General features: G+C 39.4%; 1 protein-coding gene across 1 annotated transcript in view; it reads left to right on the top strand.

Annotated features, from left to right (window-relative positions):
* LOC137167668 (dynein axonemal heavy chain 5-like) overlaps positions 1-25700 on the top strand; it is a 243129-nt gene that overhangs the window by 18329 nt on the left and 199100 nt on the right. Inside the window, exons 7-19 of the mRNA XM_067569914.1 lie at positions 3615-3686; positions 10553-10654; positions 12658-12844; positions 14232-14397; positions 14502-14595; positions 16388-16486; positions 16939-17120; positions 19863-19982; positions 20635-20836; positions 22126-22221; positions 23432-23605; positions 23697-23786; positions 24406-24561. Of these exons, the coding sequence (XP_067426015.1) occupies positions 3615-3686; positions 10553-10654; positions 12658-12844; positions 14232-14397; positions 14502-14595; positions 16388-16486; positions 16939-17120; positions 19863-19982; positions 20635-20836; positions 22126-22221; positions 23432-23605; positions 23697-23786; positions 24406-24561 (1740 nt within the window). The remainder of the gene's footprint in view (positions 1-3614; positions 3687-10552; positions 10655-12657; positions 12845-14231; positions 14398-14501; positions 14596-16387; positions 16487-16938; positions 17121-19862; positions 19983-20634; positions 20837-22125; positions 22222-23431; positions 23606-23696; positions 23787-24405; positions 24562-25700) is intronic.

Here is a 25700-nt window from a genome sequence, read left to right as displayed (position 1 = left end):
AACTGGAACAGGTGCAGAGAAAAGTTACTAGGAGAAATGGAGGACCTATATTATGAGAAGAGCCTGGAAGAAACTCTTTCAGCTGTCTTCTTTAGTCTGGGAAAAAGAAGGCCGGAACTGGATGTGATTGCTTTCTAGAGAGACATCAGAAGGTCACTACCAGGGAGGATGAAGAGCTAATTAAGCTAAAGGCCAGTGTTGGCACAAGAACAAAGAGATAGAAACTGGCCATGAACAAATTTAGGCTGGAAATTACAAGAAGGTTTCTAACCATCAGAGAAGTGAGATTCCAGAACAGCCTCTGAACCAGAGTTGTGGGAGCAAACAACTTAATTAGTTTTAATAGACAGCTGGGCAAATTTATGAATGGAATTGTGTGACGAGATTGCTTGTGATGGTGCGGGGCACGGTTCAACAGTCCTGGAACTCGCTTCTTGTTTAAGTCTTACATTCCTAATGCTCAGGCTTCAGGATTTCAGCTGGCCATTAGCAGGGGTCAGGAATGGATCACCCCAGTGTATTCTGGGAGGTTTTTTTTTATCTTCTTCCTCTGCAGCACCAGGGATGGGTGCAGCTGGAGATGGGACATTGGGCAGATGGGCTCTGTCAGGTGCTTGCCTGACTAGTTCTTGCTCACATGCTCAGGGTCTAACGGATTGGCATACGTGGAGTCAGGAAGGAATTTTCCCCCAGGTCAGAATGGCAGTGACCCTGCGGGGAGGGTGCCATTGCAGTGTATGGGTGCAGGTCACTTGCCAGAAGCATCTGGCTATATCTCATTAACCATTTCCCTGACATTGTGGGGGTGTTGAGTACTGGTGCACCTCGATCCCTATTATTCTCTGCCTGTGGCACATAATTGTCCAATCTCCTATGGGCTGTAGTACTTCCCTCTCATTTCGGTTGTTGGGTTTAGTGTGTGGATGCTGGGTGGTGATAATAGCTTGTGATATACAGAAGGTCAGACTAGATGATCTAATGATCCTGTCTGGCCTTAAACTCTATGACTTTGTCAGCAGGGTCCACACAGTCACATAGTGTGCAGCAGGCTAGTGCAGGATTGACATCCTGGCTTGTCAGAAACTAAGTGTTGTGTAGACAAGCCTTCAGAAAAGGCAGGTTAAAGACGAGTGTCTTGCACTTGGAGCAGAAGGTGGTGAGGTTTGTGATGATCTTGAGTTCTGTGGAAGTTCATTCCACAGTCTAAACCATGAAAGCTCAATCTCTTGCACAAATAAACTTTATCTTAGTGTAGAAAGTTTTGTTGTGCCTAATAAGTTGAGTCATGGTCCTCATTCTGGAGCTTTAGCCATCTTTTAGATATGCTGCACCCTGGCTATTGAGTACCTTCAAGATAAGGACAGAGACCTTGAACTTGGCTTAAGGTTCTATGGGAAGCCAGGGCAGAGAGCTAAGGACAGGTCTGATGCACTCATGATGGCCTGTGTTGCTGAGGAGATGCACTAGACTAGTGTTCTGTATTCGTTGGAGTTTCCTAATGGATGATGATTTCATGCCCAGATATATTGCATTGCTGCAGTCCAGAGGAGAGCTGGCAAAGGCGGCATTTAAGCTAAGGTCATGTCATCCATGGGGATGGAATGTAGTCTCCTAGCCAGCTGGAGATTCGTAGAAAGTGCTACTCATGGATGCTGTATTTGTGAGAATTTAGGGTCAGCGAAGAAACCAAAAGCACTCATAAACTATGGATTAAATTATCCAATTGTGGATGTGTCCCTTCAAACAAGGGAGACTGCACTATGACTGCAATTTTCAAGGTGCTTTCCTCTATCCACCATATAAGAACATAAGAATGGCCATACTGGGTCAGACCAATGATCCATCTAGCCCAGTATCATGTTTTCCGACAGTGGCCAATGTCAGGTGCTTCAGAGGGAATGAACAGAACAAGAAATCATCAAGTGATCCATCCCCTGTCGTCCACTCCCAGCTTCTAGAGAATAGAGGCTAGGGACATTCAGAGCATGGTGTTGCATCCCTGACCATCTTGGCTAGTAGCCATTGATAGACCTATCCTCCATGAACTTATCTAGTCCCTTTTTGAACTCTGTTATAGTTTTGGCCTTCAAAACATCCCTTGGCAAAGAGTTCCACAGGTTGGCTGTGCATTGTGTGAAGAAATACTTTTTGTTCGTTTTAAACCTGCTGCCTATTAATTTCATTTGGTGACCCCTAGTTCTTGTGTTATGTGAAGGAATAAATATCATTTCCTTATTCACTTTCTCCGCACCAGTCAAGATTTTATAGACCTCTATCATATCCCCACTTAGTCATCTCTTTTCCAAGCTGAAAATTCTTGGTCTTTTTAATCTCTCCTCATACAGAAGCTATTCCATACCCCTAATCATTTTAATTACCCTTCTCTGTATCTTTTCCAATTCCAATATATCTTTTTGAGATGGGGCGTCAATTCTGCACACAGTATTCAAGATGTGGGCATGTAATGGATTTATATAGAGGCATTATGATATTTTCTGTTTTATTATCTATCCCTTTGCTAATGGTTCCTAACATTCTGTTAGCTTTTTTGACTGCCTCTGCACATTGAGCAGATGTTTGCAGAGAACTATCCACGATGACTCCAAGATTTCTTTCTTGAGTGGTAACAGCTAATTTATACCCCAGCATTTTGTATGTATAGTTAGGATTATGTTTTCCAATATGGATTACTTTGAATTTATTAACATTGAATGCAAAGGAGAGAAAGGAGTGAAAAAATTCTCAGAATCCAAAACATTTTCAGAAAACTGAATTTTTTTTTTTGTTTCTAAAAAACTTTAACAAAATGTCATGTAAATTGTAATGGAACAAAATTTTCATTTACATTTTCTGATGGAAAAATAAAACATTTAGACAATCAATATTTTCCTGCAGAATTTTTTTTTTTTTGGACGAAACCACATTTTCCAACAGAAAAAAATTTTGTGCAAATGTTTTTGACCATCTCTAGTTGCATGTCTGTCTGGTGTCTAGTTCAGTGGGACTCTCATCCTGGATTGGGGTTCCTAGATGATGATATAATAAATATTTACATAAATAATAAAGAGAAACATGGAGCACAGAATTTTATTCAGATTTATAAAATTTTCATTTTATTTTTAAGCTCATTTAGCTATACATACTTGTAATTTTTCAAAGTGTTGTCTGAGAAACTGATAGTGCAGTTTGCCCATGGTTCTAATCCACCAGAAAGGTAAAAGCTAATGTTAGACATTTAAAAATGTATCTGGATTGAAACAATAAACTTTTAGTAATATTTTAAATTAAATAAATGGAAGGAAAGAATATTCCAAAATGGTTCCTTCTGGCCTAAAAATGCAATGACTATGTGAAAGTACTTGAAAATTGAACATTTCTTCAGTTACGCTCAATTAATTAATGCCAGCTGAGAAACAAAGATGAGTAGTTGATACTTGAGAACCAGTTATTTGCATATAAATGTACAATAGTCTCAATAAATAGTTTGTTAAATATTTTTCAAGTAATTGATTTTCTTTACAATTTAGTTTGTGGCTTTCTCCAACTTGTTGAGTATATTATTTTTACTTGTATGTATTATATGTATTATATTATATTATATGTATTTTTTACAGGGCTTAACAGGAACGTGTGCATTTTTTCTAAGGACTACAAATAAAGCAATAACTACAGCAAATGTCTCTCAGGTCAGTCAAAAATCCTATAATGTTTACAGCTTGCTTAAAATTTTGCACTTGATCCTACAAACCCTTATTCACACAATTAGTCTCACTGGAGTCAGATAAAGTAGCAGGGAGTATTTGCATGAAAAAGGGCCACTTGGATATGTTAGGATGTTCCTTTATGATCTTGAAAAATATTTATAGCCTAGCAGTGTTCTGATGTGAATAATTATGCAAGTAGCTATTCACAGGATTTATGGTGAACATCAGCAAAGATGTAATGATCCACTGTACTAGTAAAATTCCCTTATTTTCCTAAGTGAAAATGTAAAATTCAATAGAGAAAGGTTTAAGGACCTAAACCTGAAGACTTTACTTCCATGACTAATTCTTACTCATGCAAGTAACCCCAGTGAAGTAAATGAGTTCACATGGGTAAGGGTTGTGGGATGAGGCCTAAGTGCAGAATCATAATCAGAAGACCAAGGAAGGATACTTCGGATTCAGGCCCAGTAGTCTGAGCAGTGAGTCAGTGAGACACTGAGTTTATTGGTGGGTGAGGATGGCAATATTGTGAAATGCACTTGGAGGAAACAATGAGGTAGACTTTGTCTGGGATGGCGGGAAGACAGGAACAGTTTTGAGAGAGACGAGGATAAATGAGTCAATAGAGTCTGAAAAGAAGGTTACATGATGTGAGGGCATGCATGAAGTGTTGGTGTATCCAGGCAGGCCCCATTTAGTCTTTACCCTTGAGTCAGAAGAACCCCAAATGGGAACAAATCCTTAGAATGCAGGATTAAATAGAGTTTTGATGGCTGCAGGTAGTGAACTTAGACTTTTTTATAGCCAAGAAATATACATGAATACCACCAAATGTCTTAGATTAACGTCACCATATGTAATATAATATTATGCAATTAATAACAGTGCTGTCACAGAGAAGAAGAGGAAGAGAGGAATTCAGAGATATTTTCAGCAGAAATTTGAAAAAGGAGTTGAAGATGCTCAGCATAACTCAGGATTGGGTCTCTTTTCCCCCACCCACACAACAGGAGCATGTTTCTGGCTCTAAGGCCCCCCATTCAACAAATCGTTAAACTTTGTTTAACTTAAACTTAGAGTTAAGCAAATACTTAAGTGCTTTTCTGAATAGGAATGGACTTAATTTTCTGCTTAAATGCTTAAATGTTTTGCTTAATCAAGGCCTATGTGAGCAGACAGGTGAAATTGTGGCTTTCTGTTTCTTTAATAATTTTAAATTGTTCTTGTATTTAGTGACAATTTACAATTAATTGATTATTTATTTTTGCTCTTAGAACAAGATGGTGTGATGATTTACTTTGAATTGTTTAATGTACCCATCATCTCGCAAGTGGGTGCATTACACATCTGTGCCCCAATCCTGCAAACACTTATGCATGTGTTTAAATTTGCTCACATGAGTGGTCACCCTATTAATATGAGTTAAGCTACTCATGTGTCTAAATGTTTTCAGAATCAGGTCATGGTAATACTGAAACACAAGGGTTGCCAACCTTTCTTTCCTCTACCCACAGTCAACACAAATTCCTTCTCAGCTGCACATCCAAATTATGCAAATACCAAGTTGAATAGATGCACCATTTAAAACAATTTAAAACAGATATTCCCTAATATTAAAAGCAAGGTATAATCAAAGCATATCCCTATCCTATAATGTAAAATACAATTAAAATCTTTCAAGACATTCAGAGGGGATGTCATTTTCAGGACACACTGCAATAGCTTTATAAAGGGAATCCAAACATATCACATTTAACATAGAAGAATACATTTAGAAAAAGAGAATCAGAGTCTATACCCTTCCAAACTATCAATACATTTATTTTTGTAAAAGCTGTTGAATTCTGTTGCACAGCTTTTTTTCCTCATTCATCACTAAAGGGTTAATGCTCCTCACTTCTAAACTTCAGGGTTGCTGCTGGAGACTCCAGGGCTAAGCCTGTCCTTCATCTCAGGCTACCAGATTTTCTGCCTTTAGCGGTAGAACAAGTTGGTGGTTCAGTTTTTCCCAACTGTTTAATTTTATAACTTTAATTTTTATTCATTTTCATGCAGCAGAGATTTATAATCTTCCTTCCTTCCTCTGCCTCCTCCCCTGGATGGGGTAAAGAGCAGTGTGAGGGTCTCAGCCTCCGGGATCTGGCACTGCAGCACCTCCCTGCTGGACTCCTCTGCCCCTACGCAGGCATGGCAGAGCTGTCCCACAAACACCGAGCTCAGTCTAAGCAGTGTTCCATGTGAAAGGCAACTTTTACAAGCTCTACAGAAGGTTTACTATGCTCTGCCTGTTCGCAGCCAGCCTGCCCTCACACTGCCAGAGCAGAGGGCTTACAGTCAGACAGGCATGTTGGGTCCCTGCTCTGCCCCAAGGAACCGTGACTTCAACACAGAAAAGCCTGATCAGGAGCCCCTGAGCTTTCGGTCAAGGAATATAAGGACAAAGAGGACACTATCTGGGCAGCTTCATGGCTAAATCCTGCAAGAGACCTGGCTGGGGAGAAAAAACATCACTGAAAGGATCCAAGGTTCCCCCCAGATGCTGAATTGGTCCTTGGCTCCCTGGGGCAAGAAACAGGGATCCTAATCAGCTCCCTTCCTCCCACTATGAATCGGGGGATTCTCATGGTACTGAGGGGTAAGTCTTGCAAATCCCAGAGACTCTGGGTCACAAAAAGCAAAAGCAAGTGTGTCCAATTAGTATTCTTAATGTAGAAGTGAGGTGAAGATTAGGGGTTAAACCTCTTCTCCTTGGCCTTCCCTCCGGAGGTAGTGTTTGCTGGGGCTTTTCTACTGCACAGAGGCTCTCACAGTGCACTGAATCAGGCTCACTGCCCTTTGCTCCGTGCAGTATGCCTGGGTTTGCAGAGAAGCCTGACTCTCCTGTGCAGTCCTGCCTCAGCTTGCAGCGTAATTGGAAGTGTGCCAGGCTGGCTCTCAGCCTAAGGACCCTCACTCTGCCAGGGACAGGGGCTCACAGTCAGGCAGCAGTGGAATGGGATTTGTGCCTTGTGATCATCAGCCATAAACCCTTGCTCTGCTAGGGAAAAGGACTGAGTCTGAAAGGCGAGAAAAGGTCTCTATCTCGCAGAGCACCCCTCATCTGCTCCACTGGCTGGCTCCACAAGTGAAAGGAGCACTTGAGGCGGTCTGTAACCAGAACAGAGACATGGGGACTCTGTTCCCACACAGGAGCACCATCATAGGATTACGGAAGGGTGAATGAGAAATCCCTTCCTCTGTTCTAAAGGATCGTGATTTACTGAGTAAAGCCCTGAGTGGTACTAGGTTGCTCCTACAGTATTTACCTGCATGCTAGCCAGCCTGGGGTAGCAGGCACACAGCCTTTCAGGCTCCCGACGATATCTAGCAAGCTACTTCCACAACTGAGGTATTTGTGTCATTACCTCTCCTTGGCTGGGTGCTCCCGAGGTCATGTTGAATAGCATGCTACCTCTTCCTTGTAAAAAACCAGGGAAATTACCACAAATGCATCACCACAATCTCCCACAAAACCTGCCATTCTCTTCCATGACGGGATGCCAGTGACTTGCAAGGAACTCATTAATATTAGTAAAACATCTTCTCTTTCAAGTGTTATTAGATACACCATTTCCTGTAGATGCCTTCTAGAAGACCATCATGAGATCCAGATGAGGGCATCTGATTAAGGCCAAATGTTAAACTGAAACATCGTATAAAACCAAAGAAATGTAAGTTTTGGGACCCTTACGTTGGTGCAGCTGTAACTCCACAAGTGAAGAGACACAGTTACACCCTCAGAAGGGGACTTCCTTCCAAAAGTCCCCATAGACCATACGATTGATGCCACACTGCATAGCAGTTACAAAGCTTCAGCTATAGCTTTGCACACCAAAGGGTTTTCATATATTCAGTAAGGAAAGCCCACTTGGTGTAAATAAGTGGTTCATCATCTAGCATTCTGATCCTGGCTTGGAGTGAAACGTCTCGGGTTCTGTCCTGATCAAATCCTTGATGTGATGTGTGACATGCAGTGATTCCCAACTTGATGGCTACAAAGAAGTCATGTTACAGTCAGGACAGCAATCAGTCATCATAACAGATATTTTGTGCATCTGAACTTACAGTTAAAGAGCCATTTGGGGAAACAAGCAGTAGATAAATTAGTAACTGAGAGTGCAGAGAGGCATCAATCTTCACTATCAATGCCAGCACAGCAATCTGTTGGTCATTGTCAACACCAATGGTATCCAAGAAGGCATTCTTCCCCTGGCAGAGGGAAAAATCAGGAGCAGAAGCTTCCAAAAAATTCTAGATACATTTTCTCCAAAACAAAATCCTCAGCATGACAAAGACAAAAGAGCATTTGTGTATGAGAGCTCACAAGACTCTTCCTTCTTCCCCATCTTCAGCACCCAGAACTTTGAGAAATGGCTGGTAGTAATTACAGCAGGGCACAGTTCACAAGTTATGCGCTTATACCCCATGTATAGCCAACATGCCAATCAGTAGCCTGTCTAGAGAAACAGACCCATTCATAACTGCTCATGCCTTGCGTTGGCTTCATTCCTGAGTGAATCTTTCAAAATATGTCTGCAGAAATTCCTTCTGAGGATATGGAACCATGCACTTGGTACGATGCAAAATTAGGTATCATTCTCAGATCACATCCCAATGTCCCTTTGTGCTGAAGGCAATCCAATTTTTACTCTAGACCCTTTCATACTCAATGTGGACACCAGCTTCCCAGGCATACTTGGAAGACAAATTTCCAAAGTATCAGAGAATGCATCCATTTAGTTCACTCTGACATCTCTATCTGTGGCATGTATCAACAATAACACCTCCCCCATCATGATCATCTAGTATCAGACCAATTGCCCATTGAATCCAATATACTGTTTGTGACAGTGGGCTGTATCAGCTGCATCAATAGAAGGTTCAAGAAGCCATGCAGTGGACAATTACGATGCCCACAAGGGAAGGCAAGTCATCTACTTCCCATTAGAGGTTGGCTTATGACTAAGGTATGAATATTTATATCCCTTCCAAAACTATGGAGTAACCAGAGGTCAAAGCTTCTTGGTGGCAAAGGAAATCGTTTTGTGAGCAAAGAAAAATCTTCCAGCTTTCAAGACAGTTCACATAAATAATGCAGAAAAGAGGGAAAGGGAGCATTGAAGTCCTCCTCCCCATCTTCTGCTGGCCCAGAAGGCACTTGGATTTGCTAAATAGCCAACGACCCCAAACGTCTTGAATTAGGGACTTCTTCATCTAGATCAGGAACATCTACACTTAACAGCCTGGGCATCAGAAGAGAAGTGTAGTTCAGCATGGATTCTCCATTAACCTCCAGTACAGTTTGGTATCCAGACAGAACTCAGCTGGAATATTTTACTCATTGATCTGGTCAAATTTATATTTCAGGTGCAAAGGAATATTTCTTTGGGACAAGGACTGCCTCTTTGTTAGTGCAATGGGGCCTTGATCTCCAAATGCTGTTGTACTGTACCTGTAATAATAATCACAAAGTTCTGGTGATCTCAGCTACACTAGAGTTTCTCCAGAATGTTTGGTTAGATTCCTGCAACGAAGTACTGTAGAAACACGGGTATCAGCCCTAGCAGTGATCTGTAGGTAGGCACACGGGACTCTTCGTTTGAGTATTGTAAAAGGCCAGATTAATCAGAATGACAGGTTAGACAAGCCTTTGACTAGCCTTTATAATCACCATTACCTCCAAAAGGCGGATTTTGGTATTAATTCCTGTATCTATACAAGAATCATGCTGTTGTTCTCATAAGGAAAGGTGGTTCTTATACCATTCTGCCCATGGTAAGTTATTTCCACAATTCTTGCAAAATAGTTCTCCCATCATTTTGTTTTAACCCTTGACACTGATTTGATTGGGTGTGGCATAAATGAGCATTCCTAGTGCTCTAAAGATATAGCTCATGGAGTACATGTGACTTGTACACTGTTCATCTCATTCCATCTAAAGTGCCAAGGCCTTAGGGCCTCAAAGTTGCTTCAGGCAAGATGTTAAAATTCTGCACCAGTTGACATGCTAGGCATCTGGGAAACTATTCGGAGAAATCCCTTGAGCATTGGGGAAAAAGTATATGAGCCTCATCTGAGAAGATTTGCAAAATAAGTTTTCATTCCTCTGCAGTGGTATCCTTTGGTAGGAAGGTGCTACTAGGTTGGTTTCTACATAACTCCTTAGAGTACAAAGATCTTGCTTTATATGGAGAACTTTCATTCCTGCCTGTAATTCTACTATAGTAGTAATTAAAACACTGCTTATCTTTCTTCTGTTACTTCTTTGAATCTTTGTTTGCTACTTCCTATTATTGATTGAGGAGAAAAGCTGTGCAACAGAATGAGAAATTTCTTACCTGATACTTTTACTTCTGTCAGCAGCTTTTCTTTGAGTTCAACCTACCCTAGTATTTGATAAATGGCCAGAATGCTTTTTTCTGTACATGGAGATTTAGACATATTATTCTCTTCAGGTTATTTAATACATTATATCAAGTTATTGTCTTAATGCTAATAATTGGTTGCTGGAGTGTATCTCTAGCTTTGGAAGAACTCTTCTGGTAGCTTGAGGTGAAGGGTGCAGCTTAGTCCTGGAACCTCCAGCAACAACGTTGAACTGCCTCTAAATTCCATAGTTGGAGGTCATTAACACATTAGAAGCTGCTCACAGAATATTAGCAGGAAAGAAAATTCTCATTACTAGAAATGTAGGTTATAGTCTGTATACATCTGTCTTAAATTTGCCTGACGTTCACTTAGTTGGTCACAGAGCTGCAGAAGTTTCATTTAAATGCATTCTGTTAACTATTTTTTTCCCCCCAAAGGAGGTGAATTTTGGCATGTTTGATTGTACTAATGGAAATATCCTTCAGGGCCTGGAAATTTTCTTGGCCCAAGTCATGGTACCAGCACTTAAATCTCAACAGGTAAATAATCAGTATATTTTCTTAACAAACCCATTTTGAGCTATGTCTAATAGCTGTTGCAATCTCTGTTGTAAATCAGATGAACATAAAACAAAAGTGTCTGCCAACAGGAACAGAGAACAATATAAAGATCTGTATTACAATATGCACATCTGAAATTCATATTTCATATTCGTTGTTCATATTTAAATTACCATGACTTAAAAATAGCATAATAAGGTAAGCATGATAAGGCAAGAGAATAACAGTGAGTGTGATGCTTGGGTAAGCCTGAGTAAAAAGAAGTGTCAATTTCTCTTGGTTGCAACATAGCTAGGCCCATGATTTAATTCAGAGATGTGTACAGATAGAGGGTCTGCAGCACTTCAGCACAGCCTGAGAGCCCCAGCCTACTGGAACGTTCCTGATTTTGTGGGGCCGTTCACAAACTAGAGATGGGCCCAAACTAAAACCAGCATCTGAATATCCTCAGATGTTATGGGTTTGAAATCTGGAGCTGTATTTTGTGGCTTGGGCCTTGTCTCTAGTAGAAACGGAGATTTTTTTCCCGCTGGTTTCATCAGAACCAATGAAGTGGACATTCTGGCCACCTCTCCACATCAACACTCTGTTGCGTCTTTTCTTTTGCCTCATCCACACACACTCCTGTTGTCTTGCCTCCCGTTTCTTTGTAGCTCAGTGTGCCCAACTTACCACAATGAAGTATTGTGTCTGTGCTCGGCATGGACATAGCTGGGTGGAAATTGCCAAAGCTTCAGCCCTTGCAAAGTAATTTGGTGTCACATGGTCCAGATACTGCTCTTTTGATTTTATTTCATACTGAAGTAGGGAGAAAGTTTAGTATCCACCTTCCTTCTTTCAAAAGGAGCCATTGTATTTAAGTCAGGCTGACAAGAAAGCTCAACAAGTCACCTTGACAGAGCAACATTTCATTTCCATGAGGCCTTTGTGCTCATTTGTCTCCTCTGCAGCCTTTTGTCTCACCTGCCACAGCTCTGAGGGTGGACCAGCCCAGTTTATTGCAACAGCAGTTGCAGTCAGAGGCATAGATGTCATTTTCCTTATAACTTTGTGTCCTTGCCATAATGTTTTGTTAGACGGCTGACTCTGATACCAGACGACTCCATTCTGACTATCATTACAAATATTCAGAGCTACTAAACAGTGCTGCCAACTCTCATGATTTTATTGCAACTCTCACAATATTTAGTGTTTTTCTTAAAACCTCAGCTGCTGGAATCAAGAGATTACATGAAAATCTCAGCTGTCATTATGTAAAAAATAAGATTTTTACCAACTGTCAGGGGGTTGGTGTCCAAGCCCGGCAGTACGACGTAGTGGCGATACTCTGGACTGTGTTGCCCAGAGGCAAGAATCTGTGGACAGAGCTGGGGGAACCCAGGCCCTCCCTGATCCACTGGGTTCCAACCCAGGACCCAATAAATAACAGTTCAAAATGTGCGGCCTAGAAGGCAGACATTCCTACAACTGCTCCCTGTGCCACTTCCTATCCCGGCTTTGGATCCACAATTGGTGCCACTGGTTTGTTCCGGAGTCCCCTCTAGATTCCGGTCTGGGTGCGCACCGGAGGGGCTTCCTCTCTCAGTCACAGCTCGTTGTTGACCTCTGCAGCTGAAGGGCCTGCGGTGGCCTGGTAATCGGGCCTGGTCCTGGACACATGGGGCCTCAGCAGCTTCTCGGCAGGAGGCTGCACGACACAACTGCTCTCCTGCTCGGTCCACCTAGACTGACCTGAGCTGCTCCCTTTTGAACTCAATTTGTCACACTGACAAACACAAAATTATAATGCCTATTTTAAATTGGCCATGCCAAAGCACTGAATAATAAATTGTAAGGGGGAATCATGTACTGGCCAGGAGATGATCTGATAAGTCTTTTCTATCTCTAAATTATATGGTTCTGTGAATAAGCAATACTTTTTTGATAAAAGTGCTACCTGTGTTTTATATTTTCTCTTTCATTAATCATTTTCAAATAACCAGCACTGGGGAGCTGTGAAAGAAGGCTTGAAGAACAGCCAGATACAAGACTTTCTGTATTCTGTGGATAAATTTGTGAGTACCTTGTCATCAGCAAGACAGAATTTAGAAGATAAAATTCAGCTGCAGAAGGTGGATATTGAGAGTTACCTCAACAACTTGCATAACCCTTCTGACTACATAACAGCAGGTCAGTAATTCCCAAAGGAGAAATATTACATGCTCCAAAGCAAACATGGAAATGTGGCTATTTGTAGGAAGAGAAATGTTCTGTGTCCTCTATGCTGTTAGCGAAGATTTCCCTTAAAAGGTTTATTCATCCTCTTCCTTACAGCTATATTTTTTCTTCTGCTTGATCTTAGAAGTGGAGTATAATTCCATGTTTATAATCTTGGAAATTATTGTGATGTCATAAATTCAGCACTATAACCATCCACTTTTGCAGGGTGAGAGAAGCTCAATACATTGGATTCAGAGTGGATGCATAGAAAGGGGGATCAGATGCTATATATGAATGTTCCTTGCTTTTCTTGGTCCTCAGGTACACTATGGCTTTGAGGTCCATAGATTGGAAGGGGGCAGAGTTGGATAAGAGAGGGCAAGACTTGGGGTATGGTTTTTCTCTACAACAGTGGCCTCTCCTTGCTGCCCCCTTGCTTATCACCACACGATGTTTCAGTGTAAAATAATGCTGATCCAATCAACATTATCATATCATATCACATACTAAAACCCCCTTAATGGGGATGTTTTGGGGCAGCCGCCAGCAAAAAAATCTATGGCAGTAGGGCTCCTAAGGGATTCTCAGTCTGAGCAATAGTGCTGAGTCACTGGAACTATTTGAACGACCTTTTGACTTGAAACATATAGAGTTTCCTGGCCTCTATATGGATTTTCTTCCACCTTTGGGACAGTGTGGTCTTCTCACTGCACTGTGTAGGATGAATGGGTGGGGATGGAGAGGGAAGGAGTGAACCCTTGCTTAACCACAAGTAGAGTTTTTAATTAAACATGGTTAATGTATCCATACATTAATTTATATTGTTAGTTAGATAGACTTGGCATTCTGGTTGGATATGAAAATCCCACGTGAGACAGCAGCAATATTTCAGTGTATTTTAAGTATATATCTGATTTTGAAATTATGCATGTGCTTATTGGGCCAAAGGCTGAGGTCCTTGCTCAGTTTTATTTCATTTGACTTTGTTGGGAATTTGGGGAGTTTGCCTGGGTATGGACTGAGCAAACCGTGCACAAGAACCTTAGAATTTATTCCTAAAAATGAGAATTGCAGGGACCATACACCATACATGGCAGGGTATAAAGGGTAAATAGGTGGGTGGCAAGGCAGGGAAAGACAGTTTTAAGATAGAGGATCTGCTGCATGGATTCTCAAGTTATCTGCCCCCAGGATTGGGCTACTTGGTGGGCTATTTTGCGCTGAAGAAGCCTTCCAAAGTCAGCTCTGCATCCAATCTGGAGCGAGGCAGTGAGAATTCTTCTGCAGAATTTTTAAATCTGTGTATGTTTCTTGGGACTTATTAGCAGCATGCAATTTTTGTGTTTTGATTTTAAAGGCAGTAACATCGAGGTCATTGAGAAACTTGAGAGAGTGCTGATAATTTGGATCAAACAGATTGGACAAATTTTGGTGGAAAGTGAACAAATGAGAAAAGAAGCTGATGACATTGGCCCATCCGCTGAACTGGAACACTGGAAATCAAGGATGGCATCATTTAATAGGTTAAAGCATTGCATTATTTTTCCTGCAGACCAAAGGACATTTTGTTTATAAATGTGAACTGTCACTTGCAGAAAAAAAAATAAAATTTATTCTTTCTTTAAAGCCTTTTAGATGAGATCAAGAGTCCAAGAGTCAAGAAAGTTCTAAGTATTCTTCAGGCAGCTAAATCAAGACTATTAAGGGAGTGGAAAGAACTGGTAATGGCTTGTGCTTTTAATAGAAATAGTTTAAAATCAATTAAAAACTTGCTGCTGTGCTTGCACTACATATGGAAATGAACCAACATTGCTTATAATAGTTTGGAGATTATGATTTTTATATATTGGGGTTTATTCTCGCTTTGATATAAATCTGTAATACCCATTCTCTTTATTTGGAGTCAAGCACACATATCATGGGGCCAATACACCCATTAGGCCCATATCACATACCTTTCACAAAGATGTTAAGTTAAGTGGTTGTGCAATAGTGAAGCTATGCAGTGACATCACATATTTATGTACTCCACAACTCTACCCCATACGTTGCTGGTTACACAGATACCTACACAGGCCTGCGAGATTGCCAGGAAGGGGATAGAGGAGGTATTCACTACAGGGCCAGACTTGCTTTACCCAGGACACCTAGTACATCAGACATATGGGCACCTGTGATCCAAACTTAACAATGCAAAGTGCAGGCAGTCCAGAAAAACAGACTCACAAGCCATGTGCAGGGGACCTGAGATTCAAAGGCCACTGAATGCAACAGTAGACAGATGATAGGCAGGAACAGTAGGTCTACCACCACGATCTTTTCCGCCTCAAAGTGTGAATCTGCTTTGAGAATAGTCTGGAAAAATGATACTTTATTACTCAACTAATCTTCTTGCTGTGTGTGCTCAGAGTAATTTCTGCTGACTTTTGTGGTAAAACATGTTTTTGCTCTTTTTGTGCTGTTATCCCTGTAAGAGCCAACACATGGAAGAGATAGTGAGCTGGATTCTATTTCTTCCTGTGCAGCATCAACAGAATTATTTACCAAGTTCCAGTCACTCAGTCCTGTGTCAGCTGTTGTAGATAAAACAGATGCACAGGTGTCACTGGGGAACTACTTTATTAAGGTGCTAGTGTATAAGATGGGAAGAATCCAGTATATTTCCCAGATTCTCAGCTGGTTTTGCAGTTAGAAAAATAATCTGTCTCTATGTACATTGAGCACATTCAATATTGCCAGCCTTGAGCATTCAAGAATCATGAGTCAGGCCCCCAAAACCATGATCTTGGCTAAAAAATCATGAAATTTTACAAAATGATAACATTGGGATCTGTTTATTTGTCTCCTAGTTTTTGAGCCTTTAGGGTTTATGTTTTCAAGTTTTGTTTTGTTTTTAAACCAGGAGGACTGTGTCAGCTGAAATTCTGTTGACATCTCATGATTGCGGGAGCTGGGACTTTAAGGACAAGACAAAAATATCACAAGTCTTGTAATAAATTCATGATGGTTTCCAATACTGTTTTGAAAAAGATACAAGTGAAAGGCAATAAACATGGGACTCCACAATGCCATTTTTACACTTACTTTTCAGAGTAGGATTGCATTTTAATCAGGCAAAACTCTGTCAAATTCAGTGAAGAGTTGGGATGCACCATGCTGTCCAAAAGTTACTGATCACCAGGTAGCAATTATTAAATATAGTGTGGGGCAGATCTTAGAATCATAGAATCATAGAATATTAGAGTTGGAAGTGACCTCAGGAGGTCATCTAGTCCAACCCCCTGCTCAAAGCAGGACTAACCTCAGCTATATCTCAGCTATATCTTGCCAGTTCTTGCTCACACAAATTGTCTCATTGATTTCTTTGGGAGTATTTGGATGAGTAAAGGTTTGCAGGATTGGCCCGTGTATTCATTTTTCTTTTGTTAACATGCATTGGAAAAGTTGTGAGCCCACAAAGATTTGTGTGATAAACCTAAATGCTATTCATTTTAGTTGTTTTTTCCCTTTCAGGATGGTAATGTTACAAATGCTGCCAATGAAGCTAAAGACAATGTAAAGTATTTATATACACTGGATAAGTTCTTTGGTCCACTTGGTAAAGCATCACCTGTAAGTATTTTTCTTTTTTCTTTTTTTTTTAAATAAACCATTTAGACAGCATGAAACTTAGAAGAGAAAAAAAGGGCTATTGCTCCCAGTGGGAGGAGTGACTCTCTCTTTCCGTTTTCAAATGTGATGCCTATAGAATTGTTGAATTGAATGCATAGATTTTGAATAATGCTCCAGAAATAGAAAAATACTACTTCTCATGTAGCATACATCTGCCATTCCAGATACTAGTGCAGGGGCAGAAACAAATCAGGGTGATATTCTCCTAAGCCCCACCCAACTCCTGGTGCTGAAATGAACTGCCACTGAGAGTAAATTGTGTAGACCTGTCTAATACAATTGTTCCTTTTCTTCTTTGATGCATTTTTTTAAGGTTTGCAGTAGGTTTTCATATTTACTAGTTTTTAGGAAATTTAAATTGTTGATTTTTTTCCTTCCCTTTTGTGTCTTAGGCAGTAATGGTGGAACACATACCCAGTTTAATGAACAGTATTCATATGATCTACAGTACATCACCATACTATAATACATCAGAACAGATGACTTCTCTTCTCCTTAAAATCACTAACCAGATGATTAATACATGCAAGCTATATCTGAGTGAAGGTGTTTTGAAAATCTGGGACCTGGACAGGTAACGTGACATCTTACTAGTTTTACCTTCTTCTTCAGTTGAGACTAATAGCAAATTCATAGGTTAAACATGAACATTATTACAAAGTAATATTTGAGTAAGCCCTGATTCAGTCAAGCAACTAAGTAAGTTTTAATTTTGAGCACGTGAATGCTTCCATTCACTTCAGTGGGACTGCTCAGTGCATAATGTTAACCACATGTGTAAGTCTTTGCTGGATCAGAGTTATAGTTTATGGTGTACAGACTGTTATTAAAATGCAAATACAACAATTTTAAAAGCTCTTATTCTGTCATCATGACTTGGCTCAAAGCACACTTAGGCAGAGGAAACAAGGAGTAGGAACAAAGGCTTTTCAGAGAGAAAACACTAGGGACAGGCAAGCTGAAGAGAAAGCTTAAGCTTAGATTTATGCTTTGTGTGTTTTTAGGTTAACAATAAAGACAAACACTAGGAAGGAGGTAAGTATGCACCATCTTCAGTCTGAGTATGTACTCTCTTAAGAGCAGAGTGGGAACTCCACCAGCTTCTACTGATAGGGATTCAGTGTGGTGAATGTTAACTGTGCCAGTGTAGCATTTTTAATGGTGCCAATATGGCTTTTGACCTAGGAAAGTTGGATCCACATTAGGCTTGCAAATTAAGTGAAAGCACATGCTGATTTTTCTTGAAGACTTTAGTTTTGTTTTTCCTTGTTCTGTTATTTCCCTTTTATTATGGATATTATTTGTTGTCTTTTGTTTTATACTTAAATTGTAAGCTGTTTGGGTCAGGGACATTTCTTTGTTCTGTGTTTGTACAGCACCTAGCACGGTGCGCTCCTGGTCCATAACTCTTAGGTGCTGCTGCATTGCAAATAATAAAAAATAAAAAGGAAACAGACAGCGATGGGGGAATACAAGGATACAATGAGACAATGTTGATCAGCATGGTAGACTGTGGCCTCAGCACCAGCTATCTAATCGTTGTCAAGTTTTTTGTAAGCGTCATAGCAAAGGAGAGTATAAGGAGGAATTTGAAGGAGGACAATGAGAGTGCTTTACAGGTGTGTGTATAGGAAGCTCCTCCCATGAGTGAGGGGCAGAATAGGAGAAAGCATGAAGAAGGAGTAGGAGTTAAAAATTAGTAACCTGAATGAACGTTTAGTTCATTGCAATATGTGCAGGGCATCCAGTGTGGATAAAAGGCCAAAAGGCCATCTTCCAGAATTAAGAAAGACTTGTTCCTTGTGCTTATGGGTGAAAGAGAGACCTGATATCTTCGCAGCCCAAGAGACCTCTTTGGTGCCCTCTGTTCTCCTTGTGGGGGAGAGGATTCAGAAGAGTGGGCCAAATTCTACAGGGAGGCAGAGGAGAGTCTACCCTGAGTTATTTGTTAAATGGTGGAAACCCTGTATCCCTCTGCACTGCACTTAAATGCCTGATATGTGAGTGTTCGGGCAGATGGGACAGATAGCACCCCTCCCCAGTGTTAATAAAGTTGTGGCCTACTGCTTAAATCCATCCCCGTGTCTGTCCTCATTCACTTGCATGTACTGATCAATGGGGCGAGAGATTGTATTTGTCATGGCCAGAGAGGAGGATATTGCAATAGTGAAGACACAAGATGGTGAAAGCCTGGACGAGAGTTTTCTCTTTGTGGATGGATAGAAAAGGTTGCATTTTAAAGATCTTGTGCAGGAAGAAACAGCAAGATTTAGATACAACCTAGATGTGAGGATCTAGAGAGAGGATCAAGTCAAAGATGATATCTAGATTACAGACATGAGTGACATAAAAGTAATTAATGCTGAAAATTTCTAGTTGCTCTTTGTGTGTAGAAAAATATAAGTACCTTTAGTCAGCACACTATAGAATCTTGGTTATGTACATTATAAAGAATGATCATAAATAAAATTAAAATACAATTTTTAACATACTTGAACAGAGGTCATTTCATATGCATTCTTCTTGTTTTATTCATTTGTTTGTTTGTAAAAGTCTCTGAGTCAATAGGGTGAATTAATGAGATTTTACGTTCGTTAATTTCTGATTCCTTTGCTCTGATGATTCTGGAAACAGAGTAACAAAGTCCTAACAGAATTATGATCTTTGCAACTAATTGGCCTATACATGTAATAACAGTTCATTATTTAAACTAAAAGGGACAAGTACAGCCTCCCTATGCCCAGGATTTCATCTAAGGTAGCTGCTGTGTGTGAACTGAGCACAACGTATGGCCTTGGGAATTGTGGCTTTCTAGATGTTCACATGTAAAGGAGACAAGAGACTTTTCTGACACTTGATCCTACCTAAGAAGAGAATCATCAAAACTTTCCTGAAAACAAAGGCTCAATTTGTAGCCAAAAAAAAAAAATGGCTAAAGTATAGGAACTGAACAGATTACATAGTGCAGCTCTTATCTGGCCTGTGCTAGGTAGTGTAATAGGGCCAGGATTTCGTTCAATGACAGTAAAACATAAAATAAAACAAAAAAATAAAACAATAAAACAAAACAAAAAAATTCAAGCCTGAAGAACAGTTTAAAAATGAATATTTTAATTTAATCCTCTTCACATTTTGAATGATGTATTTATAACCCTATGTCCACATTTCATCAAGTTACTCTTTATAATGTTAATACAATATTTTCCAAGTACTGGACTTAGTAAAATGTCTCTGTAGCTGAAATGTTATATTATTGTAATAATTTGTGCAGCTCTTTATGGTTATTAAGTTTGTCTTCTGTTCACTTTTTTCTTAGGCATGAATTATTAAAGAGGGTACAAGAATGTATTTATCTCAATGAACAATATCAAACATATTTTCAGAGAGTAAGAGAGAAGCTAAAGGAAAATCCAAGTGATAGGCAGTTTGATTTCAGGTAAATCATTCATTCTGTCCTTAAATCAAATCTTGTCCATTTACATAATTTATAAATGCACAATCAACATATGTTCAGACTAAGTGGAGAGTTTAACGTTCAATGAAAATATAAAATGTAGCATGTTCCAAACCTGATCCTGTAGATTTTACTCAGAAAAAATTTTCAGTGAAAGGTTTTGCCAGTTTGTCACAGATTTATTACCCATATAGGCCCAAAGGGATTTCAGTTGAATTAATGCGTGTAGTTAGAATTAAGCATATTCATAAATTGGCTTTGGATCAGGTCCTTAGTTATACTGCCAGTGAGAGTTTTGCCTGAATTATCTCTGCAGAACATGGCCTTCAGCCTTTATCTTAGCATTGCAGGGCCAAATTGTGATGTCCTTCAAACTGATGTAAGTGAAGATACTTTTTAAAGTAAGATGGTTACAATTAGGACCATAATTGGCACATGGAAGAAATAAGTATTGACTACTTAATAATCATAGTAAAAGTGTATTACTTGATTCTGCACTAATAATGAGTACATTTTAGAAAAATAAAAATATTGTGCAAGTACTGGAAGACTATATCTGAATCCTAGAAATACATGCAATATGTTTTATTCTATTTTTTTATGATAGTTCTTCTGTTGCCATTTTTATCATTAGTGAAAACTATATATTTGGAAAATTTGACGCATTCTGTAAACGATTGGAAAAGATTTCAGATATAAGCAATACCATGGAAGGCCTTTTAGAGCTACAGAATATAAAAATAGAAGGTATTGAAAAGATCAATGCTCGTTACCAGACGATTGCTACAAACACAAAATCAAAAACCTATGATATTCTGGATCACAGGAAACAAGAGGTACATAGGTCTAAGAATCGTAAATGTTTAACACTTGTGAACATCTAAATCTAACGATGCATTTCCTTGAAAATATGGTGGATTTTATAACAACATACAAAAGAGTGACTGCAAAGTTTATAATGATATATGCATTAATTTGTTTATAATTCTAACATGTTCCTGTCTTATAAATACGATTTTAAATTGTTAGATATTCACCACTGTTAGTTGTACCCAGACTGATAAACTAGATGTGAATGTGACAGCTAATGGTCCAGGGGTGCAAACACCTTTTCTTGAATCTTGAGCACATTTTATGCTAATCAGAAAACAAAATTTTTTCCTTTTTTTGAGATCCATAAACCTTGAATCCCACTGGAAAACTCTAACTCATGCTGAAATCAGTAGGACTACTTGCATTAGTAAGGATTACTTAGAGGAGGAGGAATTGAAGAATCAGGCCCCTAGTTAACACTTAGGTGACTATTTTATGTGCAGTGGTAAAGCACAGAGTTCAAACTGGATTGTTTTAATAGCAATTCTTATTCTTTGTTCCATCAAGGCAGTTATGCATATGCTCCAAGAACGTGAGTAGTCGGATGGAAGCTAGTGCAACTATGCCCGCATTTAAGGTCTCAGTTCAAGGATTTCCTTGAATCAGGGCCTTTGTGCTTTGCTGCAACCAAGCCATAATGACAACCAAAATATTTTGACTTATTACAGTGCTGTTCTACCTGACTCATGGTTGCAAATACTGAAAATTGCCCTTTATATTTCAGGCCCAGAGCACTTCTGGACTCTACTCTGATGTCTGTAATGTTTGCTGTGTGGTTGTCCATTGAAAATCATAGTTGGATACCCGGTGGGATTTGGGGCTCTTTCAGAATCTCTAACTGCTATTATGTCTTTTTGGCATTTCTACATATGAAATGATTGGGCTAGAATATAGGATGGACTGCACCCTGTAAGGTGCTGAGTGCCTCTTGTGAGATGATGAATGTAACTCTCTCATGGAAGACACTCAGAATCACACAGCATTCTTCACATTGGGCTTTCAAGATAAATAATTATACATAAATATCCAAAGTAGTTTTGCTAACTGTTTTGTGTTTGTTGATTTAACATGCAAACTCCTTGGGGGATACGGGCTGTGTCACTGGACTGTTCTGTACTGTGCTGAATACACTTAATGGGCAGAATATGCAAATTTTCCATTGACTCCAAGGGAGTGGTTTTACATGAAGATTAATGGCATCATATAACCTATTGTTGTTTTTTGTTTTGTCACTCTCTCCCCCTTTTTTCAGTTTGAAAAAGATTACCTTGAATTTAAGAACCAAATTGAAGGTCTTTACCAGTCAGTGCAAGAATTAGTGGATTCTTGGTTTGAGAAATCTTTAACTGTAAGTAGTTTTGCAAGTAAAAAACCTGATCTTCAGAAGTGCTGGGTACCCACAAATCCTACTGAAATATATGGGTGCTGCAGGGGTCCAGCATCTTTGGAAATCAGGCCACAATGCCTGTTGCTGTGTGAGATAATGTCAGAAGATTTGAACAACATTGGCAAACTCTTCAAGCTCAAGTATAATCGATCAGAAATACATGGTTTGGACAAAGTGTACTCTACTCCAAATACAGGGGGAACCAGAAACAAAAGAATAGTTTCTTAGCTTGCGTCCCCAAGCCTCTTTAGCCTACACCAGACCCAAAAACTTCTCTTTCTACCTTTTTCCAAGGTCATACTCTGTGGTCACAGGCTCCTGCTTGGCCTGCTTTTTCCTCCTTGCTTTTGGCCTCTCAGTCAGTCTCTGTTCTATCAGACTGTCTGTCTGTCTGTCTCTCAAACACACCCACAGAGAGTCACAATACTCAGTGGAACTCTCCACTCACATGGTACTAGTTTCTGGACAGGCAATATTATGCCACGTTGAGGTGGGCCTCTGAAGTGTTTCTTAGAACTGTCGTAAGTGAAGGGTGCATTCACACATCAGTTTTAACTCAGCCCATATTAAGGCTTCATCCAGTTCATAACACAAGACAGAAAAGAGCTGTATGCAGTTTAAAAAATATATTACCCAGTGGCTCATTCAAAATATTTTCTCAGCTGCATTTCTTATGCTCCTCCTGCCGGATTGAAATAAATAAAGAAATCAACACTGTGAGCTATTTCTTTAAAATCAGGACTGATTTTAGATTTGGGCCTCAATCCTGAAGCAAGGCATGTGAGCAGACCTCTGGCTATGTCTGCACACAGTCCCACTGATGTCAGGGATCTGCCCATGTGGTGCTGTTTGCAGAATCAGAGTCTTGATGAAGGTGGAGATATTACTCTACTCCAGGGTTGTGTGTGGTTAAATGACACTGATCATTTGGAGAAGAGTCAGAAAGAAATTAAATATTGTCCTAAAAATTATCATATGTAGGTAGCTTTTTTGACAATTCAGATTATTTATTACATGATGTTAGAAGTAAGTGGGAATTGAATTAGATAAGATTGTTCTATATTCACAATAAAATAACGTAATCAGTTATAAACATACAGTGACACTGACTTATTACGCTATTCCCATCTTGATGCAACATTTACTGCAAATCCCCAATCTCTCTTTTTAGACTGAACAGATGTTGGGACTTCTGATGAAGTTTGAACAAATTGGTAAAGACCATATTGATCTTACTGAGAAGTATATAATCGTCCTTCAGCGATACAGCCGAGATTTAGATCTGGTTCGAAAACTCTATCAGAAACAAAAAGAAAATCCACCTATGCCTCGTAATGTACCACCTGTAAGGATGAAACTAACGAGAGAAAATCATCTTTACTCTTTGTGTGTTTCATGTTAATGAAAACATAAACTTAAATCTTGCTCAATTTCAGGTAACTGGGAAGATTATGTGGGCCCGGCAGTTGTTCAGAAAAATAGACCATCCAATGAAATTTCTTAAAAAGAAGACTGCACTTTTGAAGGTTTGAAATTAGCAGGAGGAATGCTAAATTTGAAAAAAAGGAAACGTGAATAACACAGCTTACTTTTATCATCCTTATATCTGTTCCTCTGCAAATTTAAAGGCATAACCCTCAGATACTAGTAGGTCATGCCATGCTTCACCACTCTAGCTTCTGACTTCTGGTTATGATGCCAGTTCCCTCTGTGGCTCATCACAGTTGCTTCCCCATCACCTTCTGCTGTTTGGTCCTATTAGGTGACTCATATCGCCCATTTGGTCCTTGCCTGGACCTGCCTCACATTTCCCTGTGCTGCAGACCATTATTTCAACTTCCCCAAAAGAAACCAATCTCTGTGAAATTCCACATGCCAAGTCTCATCACAGTGTAGAATTTTTGTAGATAAGGTGGATAAAAATAAGAAAAGGAGTTTTATTGCAAAAGTGTTTTAAAAGTTTCCTCATGGAATTTTAAAGTATCTTTCTAAGTTGTTTGGCACATCTGATCTCCAAAGTGGCTTGGCCTGCAAACTCCACACCTGTTTTGCTTCATTGACCATGGTAAGGAAAGGCCTGGTAGGCACAATCTAATCCACTATATGAGCATAACATTTTAAAAATAAATTTCTTGTGGTTTGTAGACTCCGGAAATGAAGAAGGTTATTTGGAGCTACAACAAAATGGCTGCTGTTCTTTTAGAATTTGAACTTCTTTATCACAGAGCATGGTGCAGGTTTGCTGAGCAAGCTAAGAATGGACTGTGTGCTTCATTACTTGTCAGACATCCAGAAACCAAGGTAAAGAAGTTAAAAGTTAAAAATAAAAGAATAGTGAAGCATGGAATTTACTCCTTGTGTGCAGTTGAATTGTTTAGTATCAGCAGGCTACAATAATCGTTTGTTACACACACACACACACACATGCGCACACAGAGTATGTTTAAAGAATGCCATTAAGGTTGCAAAATAAAGCACTGTAACATTGCTCTGTGTGATCTCAATTCTGTTCCCTTATGTGTTTATATTGCAATACAGAATTTAATTGTTTGATTGCTGCATGGTAGTTACGTCGACCTAACTCTGTAGTGTAGATCAAGCCTGGGAGGTTAGAGTGACTTACCTAAGGCCGCAAAGTAACTCAGATTCAAAATTAGTACTCAAGTAATCCTGATTCCCATCCCTATGCACCTTTCTCCAGACCACGCTGCCTCATTGCCACATGTGCCACACATCTCTTACTGACTTCATTTGCATTTGTGAGCCCTTTGCACTTTTGCATATTAGACTCTCTGTGACTCAGGTTGGACATCCAGAGATGAACACACAATTAATGGTCATTGGCCAAAATTTAATTTAAGGGACTTGCCCACATCACGTAGGAATTCTGTGGCAGAGGAAGAGATAGAATGGGCAACATTAATTGTAATTTTTGAGTGCTTGATTTTCCAATTTTAACAATATTATTTTAATGTAATTTTAAAAATTTAATATCCTAGTTTTTAAGAAAAGAAAAAAGACAAAACCAAATCCAAATTTTATTATGTGCAACTGTAACAACACACTCCTCCCTTCTGTTTGCAAGATCAGGCCTTTATTGTGGTTTTTTTTGAGTTACTGAGAAAAAATTAATTATTTTAAGTTTACTCTTTTTATGCCCAAATAACTCAAAGGCAACTTTGTTGTTAAAATATAAACTTCTTAGGTTAGTCTCTGAGATAAGCAATTGCTCTTGTGTAGTTAGAAAACTACTGACCATGTTAATTTTTATTTTAATATTGGCAGGAATAATTCTCTCCATGCAGTTGAGCAAGTTTTGGGTTTTCTTACCACAGTGTGTGGAGAAAGAAGACTGTTCTAACCAATATTTTTAGTCAAATGATCAGGATACAGTGAAAGATGCACAGCATAATGAAGTCAGTGAGAGCTGTTGGTTGCTC

Source organism: Emydura macquarii, unplaced genomic scaffold, assembly GCF_026122565.2.
Source record: "Emydura macquarii macquarii isolate MOO-44397 ecotype Brisbane River unplaced genomic scaffold, CSIRO-AGI_Emac_v2 contig_2948, whole genome shotgun sequence".
Taxonomy (NCBI): domain Eukaryota; kingdom Metazoa; phylum Chordata; order Testudines; family Chelidae; genus Emydura; species Emydura macquarii.
The sequence above is the reverse complement of the archived record's forward strand: the minus strand, read 5'-3'. Positions and strand labels throughout refer to the sequence as shown.